Below are 10,583 nucleotides of genomic sequence, written 5' to 3'. Positions count from 1 at the left end.
CTGACAAACTTCAGGGGTACTGTGTGTTTGGGAAGCCACAAGGACCAGCATTTATGTATGATTTAGTTCAGTTCCTTGTTGAATGGAAAATTATTAAAAATGCAAATTAATTCTTGCTGATTAATTATTAATAATGTCTCAAGACCAGTGGGTAATCAGACCACCACCCTATGGATCGTTAAAGAAGGAACCCAGAAACTACAGCACTTCAACTAATTTAAGGCATTTTTTATTTTCAATCTACGGGATAATTTACATCTTATGCATCCTATTATTAAATTCCCATTCAGCACTTACACAAGTCTTAGAATGGTTAATGCTCTGTTCAGCATTTCTTCAACTCTTGTGTATTGTATTTCTGCTAGTTTAAAGCTTTGAATATTTGCATTTATTTACCTATTACATTGTTTATTGAAATATCCTCAAAACTGACTGTACTAACTCACATTGTGTGATCATCCTTGGGTCTCAGTGAGAAAGGTGAACTATAAAATAATGTAAATAAATAAATAAGACAAATGGCCCGTTTGATTTGCAACTGGTGATATTTGTGAGGCAGGAGTCCTAACAGTTGACCATTACCTCTGAAATTGCCCTGTTGGTCTCCTCTGCTGATGTGGGGGTTCAGTTTTACTTCGATAGCCTGCCCTTGTCATTTTTTGTATTGGTTGCCTTTCGCAAACAGTCTTGGACCATTTTCCCCCTTTTGGGTAGTTGATTGTTGGGCCTACTAATCTTTGCATAGCCCCTAACTTTTGCAAGTTCTCTCACAGAACTCAAGGCTCAGCAAAAGTATAAACTGCCTGGTCAAATCATATTATTGGAGCAGGTGCTGGTCAGTGCTTGTATTATCTAGTTTTGGAACTGTTTCTTAAGACTAATTTGTTCTGGAAACCAGATGCCCCTTGTGACAGAACCCTAAGATTTAATATGGCTCAAGAGTGCCACCTAGAGCATCTGGATTCTTGGACCCCTGGAGCTTACTTGAGAATAACGCTTTATACGCCATTCCAAATTAGGGCTACCTAGCCAACTTAATCCTGTTTTGACAAAGGACAACTGGTTTGGGCCTGATCCCCTTTTTGTCTTGTTAGTGCAAAGCCATTAAAACGGCAGGACCATCCTATAATAATTCTCTGATTGGTAAAAATAGTATCTGACATCAGAGATGGAGCTTTGCTTGGGATTGGTTAATTTGCTAATCAGTCTCAACAAGGAGACTGATTTAGATCATACTCCATTGCCCATAAATATCCAGGAGCTCTGGACTTTTCTTTCTTCCCACTTTGGAACATCTGGAGACCCTAAGAGCAGTGGGCCAGGGGTTAAGGACTGCTCCACTAATTTGGTATTGTAAGGAACTCTGTTCATGCTCTGAGGAATCTGCTATAACTTAGGTAAAGTGTGTTCAGCTAAGTTCACTCAACATTATTGTTTTATTTGAGAGACTGTGTGCTTTCCTCTATATTTTGTATTTTGTCCTCCTTCCTACCTCTTTTGAATCTACTCACCCTTCCCCCCCCCCTTTTTATAATAAACCTTCCTATAAAGGCATTTTTTGCTTCCTTGGTACAATACATTTCTCTGGGTTATTTCTCTGACTCTCTTCCCTACGTGCCAGACCGTTTGGGCACTACCTAGTTTTCTATAAAAAAATTTTTTCAGGATTTCCACTCAGTTACTTTATTATTTTCTTAGGACTGAGCTGGAAGGGCTGCTTCTCAGTGGATCAGTCTAGCTGTTCTCAGGAGCTGCCTGAGTGGTGGCCAGCAACTACCAGGGTGCTTTCTGGGGAAACCTTGGTCTAAGGTTGTTCCCAGCAAGGAAAGCCACCCCCCTTTCCTAAGCATAACACTTTTCCTAAGGGTGTCAACTACAAGATTGCCCAGACTATTTCTCTATGTTTGAACTGTCCATTAGTCACATACATGAAGTTCCTTTTTCTTGATTTCTGTCTGTTGACCTCTGCTTGCTCCTTGAGACATGATTCAGGACACCTCATGCCACTTTTTTTCTGGTCTCTGCAAGCTAAGCTATAAACTATCATTCACACACTCAAACCATGCTTTTAATCTAATGATTGTTAGCAGTCAGATCCCTCCTGCTAAGGGGCAGTTTATAGATATGAAATCAAAAACCCCTTCCCTCAGATACCATAAGTGCAAGACACTGCCTGGCCTAAAACAACAAAAAATGGATGCCAGCCAGGTAAGAGTTCGTAAAAATATTTTATGAGTATTTCCCTGTGAGGTGGTCTATCTCTTATTCCCTTAAGTTTTGATGGGAAATGTAGGCAGTTTGGCAGAATGTTGGACAAGTGACAGTTGAAAAGTCCATTGGACAGCAGTCGGAGAGCCAAGCTGCAAGACCAAGATGCCTACATTTCCCATCAAAACTCAAGGGAAGCTGACAAGTGTCCAACCTGTGTCAGGTGTCACTTGTAGTTTGAACCTCACATGTATTCCTCCCTGTTCACTTGCGCTCCACTTGATCACATGTGATCACTTGTGTTCCACTTGTGTTCACATGTGATCAAGTGGCACACAAGTGGAACACAAGTGAACAGGGAGGAATACATGTGAGTCTGTTCACTTGCCGTTCAAGTGTCATTCATCACTTGTAGCTTGGCCCACAGTCCTTCAACCAAAGCTCTCTCACAGGGTTTTTGTGAGGATAAAATGGAGGAGAGACGAATGATGTAAGCTGCTTTGGGTCCCCATCATGGAGAAAGGTAGGGTATAAATGAAGTAAAAAAAATTAAAACATTGCTCAAACCTCAACTGATGCAATTTGCTGTCCTCATTGAGTGATGGAAATATTACTTTTGCCTCCCAGATATGGTCATGTGGTGAGTGTATTGTAGAAGATATGTTTATTCTTATTGAAATGCTTAATTTCTGAGGGAGCTTGTTATAAGCTTTTTTTATTTATGTCTAGAGGAATAGTGTCAATGGTCCAACTTTTGACTACTTGATTATTTAGGGGCCACGTTATTAGATTCATGGCTGTCTTTCCATTAGATGGAGCCAAAAGCCAGCAAAATGCAAACAATTGTAGATTGAATGAGTGTGATAGTTAACTTCACGCCAAATTTTACTACTGGTATTTTCTGTTTGCATTGCTGCAATTTTGATTTGCAAAGTTGAACCTGTACATTTTGTTACTGTGCTCTATCACAAATATGTAAACGCAATCTTACTTTTGTTGGCTTCTTATTGGCAGTGCAATGGACTGACTAGAGGAACTCTGTGTAAGATTGTAGTCAAGGGGTAATAAGTCGTGCTTCATAAAAGATGAAGATATGTTTATCAGAAGGCAACAATGATAAAAAAGGAAAAATAACTTTGACACAGAATTACATTTGTAAAAAAAACAACTTAGAAGTGTAAAATCACTTTATTTAAATGATTGAAGTCTTATAGGTGTTATTACATTCATTCTTGTCTTTCGATGGACAGAGTATTGTCATACAAAGACAAGGAAGACAGTTTCATCACATAAAAGGCATGACTAACAATTGCAAAAACTTGTAATTTTTGTAGGTTATTTTGTTTGATTTCTCTAGACAAAGGAGTCCAATTACCTTATTATAGATACTGGCAGAAATGACATAAAAGTTTAGGTCATTGTCAGACTACCAGATACATTTTAAAGTTACCTCCAATTTTAATAAGATACATTTTAGATTAAGAAGGTTTGGCTCAAAATTCAACTCATGCCTACTCATAGCTCATAGGAAGTCCATTCCAGATATGGAAGGTTCTCTGGCATGATGAAGTTTGTTCAGTTCATGCTCCATGTTAGTGACATCAAGTCCCTCCTCAAGGCTGTGATGTTCATTTGGCTCAGGATGTGGAAGTGCAGAAAACTCTTCAAGAGGAGCAAAGAAAAAAAACTGCCAGTAAAAAAACATGTAAAGTTTGCATGTAGACAACCCATTTTAAGTCTTGTACAGAGATTGATATTGTTGCTTGTTGTACGAACATAAAACATCCATGTCCTACTGCCACAAACCGGCTTTTAGAAGTTTTTGTATAGCTTCAAACTGTTTAATGGAAATGCCAAAATTAGCTTCCAAGTGCACTTGTCCACTTCCAATCCTATGAACATTGTTGTTCTAGAATTGTTCTGCTTTGAAAACAAGAATTACTTATTTAGCTCTTTAAAAAAGTAAACAGAGCCAAGCTATTCTCTCATCCTTCAGCAACAATCCTCTAAATTATTTTTTGCCGTTGCTCAATGAAACACAAACTACAGTAAACTGATCAAGGATTAATCTCAGTTTGAGCCACTAAATGTGATTGACACCTCTCATTGTAACTAACATCAAAAATCATTTTTGTTTTATTGGACATGGATTGGCAACAATCCAATGCAGAGAATAGATTCACAGTCATTCTGAACATTTTTACTCAGAAGTGGCATTGAAGAGATTACCAGGTACAGTTTTATAATTGATTAGGTTTACATTGAATTTGACTTAACATGTTTCATTATTTTGCAATTGACATCATCATATAAAGATTATGTTTAACTGGTTTCAGGAATGTTTATATTCTAGTAAAAACACTTGGGCTCATTACCTATCTTGACATTAGAGTAATTACCTCATTAAATAACAAAGTTTTAGAACCTCTAAATCTGGTTATGAAGCTGACCTGAAAGTCAAGGATTTGTCTGCGCTTGGTTTCTTATGGCTTTGAGTGAAAGTTCATATCCAAGAAACATGGCAGCACTCATAGGGAATCCACGCACTGCATTGACTGTGAAGCCCCTAAAAAAGACCTGTTCAGAACAAGATAGTAAAAGTTACTCCAAAAGGGCCCATCAAGTTTGTTTTTTAAACAAAAAACACTATTCTAAATCAAAATGTAAATGTGAATACTGAATGAGAATGTAAGGTTGGAACTGTAACAAAAAAAGAATCATAGCAATACTAGAGAAGCGTTCATGTAGGCAGACTAAGTATTAGCTTACAGGCACAGTCTTGTGTCTCCCCTCCCACTTCCCATGCACTTGCTTGCACAGTCACACTTCAATTTCCTCTGCCTGAGTGCATTCAAGCATTCGATATCAGTTCCTCCTCAACTGCTAAAAGTATCCCAGTTTCTCCAACCTCCCACATCCATTCATTGAAATGCAGCCCTTGACAATTTCTCACACCTTAAAGAAATACAAATTGACAAGTCAAAGGAGCCCACAATACTTGTTCTCACAGCAAAAACAGAGCTGAATTGGCACTCTGCCCTCCAGACTCATTTGCAGATGCAACCACAGAAAGGGATCTCCCATGAAAGTGGCATGCATGTGTGCCGAGTAAGAACCTGCACATGAATTGAGAACCACACATAAAATCCTACACTTGAGCATCCCCAGGAAATTCGCAATGTGTATTTCCATTCCATGCACCAACACATGCACTCCACAATTCATTGGTATCATGTTATCTAATTTTAATTATCTAAAGTAGAGGTACTATCTTCTGTGAAACTGAATTATTCAGGAGGACTTTTTCACTCAGGTAATAGGGCTGTGTGCTAAGAAATGGTTCAGAGTGATGCTTTACTAAAGGGACAGGGACTGTAGACTATACTAAAGGGTACTGTCTGTTGATATAGATATATTCCTACTAGCAGCATTGCTGTTCAACATGTTGTTTAATATGTTGTGTCAAATTATTTGTGTTTGTTTCAGCAATGTTTTATGTTGGTATTCAGAATTATGCTTGTTTTTAAATTTCCGTAATCCATACCCTATTGTTTATTGACAGTCCCAGCTGTTGATCGTATTGATTTATTCTATGCAATTTACCTTAAGCATCATTGGAAAAGGCGGACTATAAATAGACAAACAAACAAACAAATAATAAAAATTTGATTCTGTCTCCTATCTAATCAATGAATTACTTATCTGACTACACTGCCAGAACAAGAGCACTGAATGAGCACTCTCCCTTGCCAATGGCATCAGCATCTGTGTAAAAATGCTACTGCAGGCCAGAAAGTCCACTGGCTGTGCTGTTAGATACAAATGCCAGTGTTGGGAATTCAGGATATAGGAAAATGACCAGGGATGGGATAGAAGTATGCACAATTCTCTGCCTCCACAGAGGCTTTATGCAGATTGAACAAACATGAAGGATGGGGATTTTAATTTCTTCCATGTGCTTCTATTGACTTGGCATACATTTGAAGCCCTTAGGAGCTGAGACTTTCATGAGTTTCCTCTCATGCAATGCCTGCTTACACAATCAGTTCAAACATAAAGACTGCTTTATAAGTCCTCAAGGGAGTCTGTATTCAACTGCTTTTCCTTCATGTGTTAAATTTAGATTTAACAACCTAACTTGAAATATCTGATGATAACCTCTAGAACAGAATTTGGCCTCCTTGAAAGTAAGGGAGTGGTATGTTGGGTTGAACAAATAGAATATGAAAGTATAATTTGTGAAACATAGGGGAGAAATGAAGTTATTTTATTATAACTGTTCATTCATACTGGCAACTGGAAAAAAACCCATCCTCTACTGAAACGACATTGTTACACAACATTTTGTGGACTGGAGAAAACCCAGCTCTAGGAAAATTCCATTCAGATACAGTGAGAATGGACCATTTGCTTCCACTCCCTATGCAGAGTTGAGGCCTTAACAGAGCTCAATGCCCCAGGAGAGAATTGCTGTTTGTTGGAGCTCACTCCCTAGAACTGACCTACGGTCTCTTTTAGTCCCTTGTTGTTCTTTTTTCCCCAACTTCTTGCTTCTTCCTCCCTCATCCTTCATGATCAACTCAATCACAAAGACATTGCCCCATCTGTCTCCATGTGTATGTAAGACATTGTACTCACACATTGTCTCTGTTCTGTGTCTCGCCTTGTACCGAAGTATGATCATGTTGCCACTCTTAAAACTAACCAAACTCCTGCACTTCCAATCACTGCCAGTCTCTCATACCATCCCTCCCTGTCAACACACAAGATACCTATCTCTGGCTCTCACATCCTCCTCCCAAGCTGACAAGTGCTCTGTTTGAGACAATGCTGCCACAAGCACAACACAAACACAAGCTAATTAACTGCAACAACAAGTGAGGAAGCAAAGCAGAAGAGTACTTCCCCAGTCCTTCTTTATTCCTGTATTTGAAAAAGATTAATTCATCATATTCAGAGAAAGATAATCCATCACACATACACACTAACTATCTTTTGTCTCTCTTCTGCTTATTACTAAATATTGTAACAGATATGGATATGCAAACTGATTCACAAATATTTTGTCATCACAGACACCTGGTAGCTTTGGCTGTGATTTGCCAAAAGCCACCTAGTAAGGTAGTTCATGGTTGAGGTAAGTTTCTACATGGAAACTTACATTGAGGTAAGTTTCTGCATCCAAACTCAACACCTTAACCTACCCTAGTCCTTTCTTTTGGAGAAATGAAATAAGAGAAGAGAACATTTGGTGCTTTTATGCATGTGTGTAAGTAAATCCAAATATAAACACTGATTGATATTTTTAATGATCTTAATAATGGTTATTTTGATGGATGCACAGACTTACCACCAAGTCTTGAAAGTCTACAGTGGTGTTACTTTAGTCTTTTATGTATTATGCTAAGAATATATAGAATGACAGATTTCCACTAAGGGCCCAGATTAAATCATTTTATATAGATGTGTGAAAGTTGGCATTAAAATATTTTATTATAAGGCTGGTGCTGAGATAAAAGATAGGGCAATGATTAAGCTACATGCTGAAACAGCACTTTCAAAGTATCTAGAACCCAGCGCTGATTTATATTTGCACTTCGTAAGAATATGCTTCCCCACATTACAAATTAGGCTGAATTAAATCCAGGTGCAGACACACATTAGCTCTCTTCAGTTATATATGAAAATAGTCTCTCATGAATTACAAAAGAAGAAAATACAAACTACCCGCATGGCTGAAAGATCAAGAGCCAAGCTACAAGTGACGAATTACACTTGCCTGGCAAGTTAACAGACTCATGTGTTTTCCTCCCTGTTCACTTGCCATTCACTTGCTCTCCACTTGATCAAGTGGAGCTGTTCACTTGCTGTTCACTTGCCAGGCAAGTGTAATTCATCACTTGTAGCTTGGCTCCAAGGCAGAGCTTTTCCATTGGTAGAAGAATTTCTGTTTGTACAGCATGACTTTCTCACTTTTCGTCTCCCACTACAGCTCAAAATGCTCCTCCCAGCACTGTTTCTAGGGATTCCAAGCCAGAATTTCTATGTCCATATACTTTGCAGTGGCACCTAACAAGCAGCTTTTCCCTGGGAAATGAATGTTTGTTAAAGGTACAATTTGTGGATGATGATCTATGGGCTGCCCCTCTGCACAGCAATGAAAAGGGGATCAGGCCTTTTTCACTATGTGTCAATGCTGTGTGCATATGGAAAGACACTAGTATTTCCACAAAGCTTTATACCCTGTTTCTAGGTAGAAAACTTTTGGCACTCCATAGAAAGCAAAAGGTTTATGTATAAGTCCAGGCATCACCTCCACATATCTAGGAATCTCCCAACCAAAGCTGGCAACCCTAATGAGAGCAGCAGTATGCAGCAAGCCACACATCCATCTTCTATTGAGTTTAGTGCTATCTTCTGTAGCCTCATAACATAATGGCTGTAACTAGCTGTGAAGTCCTATGTTTTTGTTTTTAATTTGCTGATTTTTTAAAAAACAAAACTTCTGAATTAGCAGTTCATTTTAACCAAGTGTTCAAGTGGAGTGAAATATGATCATGAAAAAACTGCACCATTACAGGGCCAAATTTAAATAAATTGGTCTCATTTTATATTACTTTCAACAGCCTCTCCCCCCACTCCACACACTGGCTGGCAACCACTCTAGACAAAGATGATGAAGGTTGTTGTGGGTTTTCCGGGCTGTATTGCCGTGGTCTTGGCATTGTAGTTCCTGACGTTTCGCCAGCAGCTGTGGCTGGCATCTTCAGAGGTGTAGCACCAAAAGACAGAGATCTCTCAGTGTCACAGTGTGGAAAAGATGTAGGTGTGGAACCTACATCTTTTCCACACTGTGACACTGAGAGATCTCTGTCTTTTGGTGCTACACCTCTGAAGATGCCAGCCACAGCTGCTGGCGAAACGTCAGGAACTACAATGCCAAGACCACGGCAATACAGCCCGGAAAACCCACAACAACCATCGTTCTCCGGCCGTGAAAGCCTTCGACAATACATCAAAGATGATGAAGACTGTTTAGTAGGGTTACCAACCTCCAGGTAAGGCCTAGAGTTCTCCCAGAATTAGAATTGACCTGTAATCTTGAGATTACATTGATCAGTTCACCTGTAGGAAATGGCAGTATCAGAAGTACATGAGCATCTGATCCATTCCATTGAAACTACCAAATGACTGTGTTTCAGGACAACAGTGTAAATTTTTTTACATGTTTAGACATACTAAGAGCAGCAGAACAGCCCTTGTGTGACTCCAAGGATTTCACCTAGTCCAGTATCATATTTCAGATGCCTCCAGGAAGTTCAGAATAGCATTAAAGTATCAGCTTTATTTTGTTACTTTAATTAATTAATTCCTAATATCAAGTACAGATGGGCACGAACAGCAATATGAACAAAAAAAAAGCCACGAACAACCCAATCTGCTGTTTGCGAACAAGCTGTTCATGAGGCTCCATTCTAAACGAACAGGTGGTCATTGCAAGCCTTGTTCATTGCTGTTCGTCTTGCTGTTCGTCAAGCCAGACTGTCTGGCACCTGCAATCAATTCCCATGACAACTCAGGCAGGGATTGTCTGAACTCTGTCTCAACTCCTGCTGTTGCCCTGGAAACCCCAATCTAAGCCCAATTTAGCTTGATAGGCAGGTCTTCCTTTCAAGTGTGGAACTCCAAATTTGTTACAACAAGGGAGCAAAGAGCAGGGGGGAGGGGGGCTCCCAGCTCTGGCTTAGTTTGCAGACAGTGGAGAGACAGTTGCTGTTGGCATTTTGATAGAGAGAATGCATTGGAGCTTGAATTTTCTTTGTGTGTGGTGGGATAGGGATCTACCCTTTCAAGTTCCAGGGCTGCTGCCAGACTCTGGGGCTAAGCTATTATATATTATTGGTACCTTTCCAAGTCAGGTTTCTGGGAGTGGTGCAGTAGGGATCTTGACCAAACTTGGATGATGGCTGGAGGAGAGCCTGCTGGCCCCAACAAACAGCCAACTATGAACATGTTCGTGAACAGGGCCATGTTCGTGGTTGTTCGTGAGTCCCTGTTCATGGAACAATGAACATCATGTTCAGTTTTTTTCTGTTCGTGCCCATCTCTAATATCAAGTGGATATCATTTGATATGGCTTACCTTTAGACCATTGTTCTGATAACTTTGGTAGATACAGTCAATTACTCCTTTGTATTTTTTGAAATAAACCCCATCTGCTTGAAGACGACTCTTCACAACATCCATAGGAGTGGCAGTTCCCCAAGATATTGCTCCTAAGACAAAAGAGGGAAAATATTAAACAATATACACAATTTAAAAATTTCAAATGTATTCTTAATAGCATAAATCCTTAGGGATAAAATTATAGGGAT

The 10,583-nt window shown here is 39.3% G+C and overlaps 1 protein-coding gene across 3 annotated transcripts in view; it reads right to left on the bottom strand.

Annotated features, from left to right (window-relative positions):
* Positions 1-3,430: 3,430 nt before the first annotated feature.
* The window catches only part of SLC25A48 (solute carrier family 25 member 48), a 46,959-nt gene continuing 39,806 nt past the window's right edge, over positions 3,431-10,583 (bottom strand). For 2 of the 3 annotated variants that reach the window (XM_054977673.1, XM_054977675.1), the window contains 3 exons: positions 10,351-10,484; positions 4,659-4,785; positions 3,431-3,870 (listed from right to left, as the gene is read on the bottom strand). In XM_054977673.1, the coding sequence (XP_054833648.1) occupies positions 4,666-4,785; positions 10,351-10,484 (254 nt within the window). In that variant the 3' untranslated portion in view covers positions 3,431-3,870; positions 4,659-4,665. Of the gene's footprint in view, positions 3,896-4,658; positions 4,786-10,350; positions 10,485-10,583 lie in introns of all 3 variants that reach the window. The other variant, XM_054977674.1, reaches the window with a different exon arrangement.

This window comes from Eublepharis macularius, chromosome 4 (genome assembly GCF_028583425.1).
Source record: "Eublepharis macularius isolate TG4126 chromosome 4, MPM_Emac_v1.0, whole genome shotgun sequence".
Classification (NCBI taxonomy): domain Eukaryota; kingdom Metazoa; phylum Chordata; class Lepidosauria; order Squamata; family Eublepharidae; genus Eublepharis; species Eublepharis macularius.
Note: the sequence above shows the minus strand (reverse complement) of the source record. Positions and strands in the feature narration are given on the sequence as shown.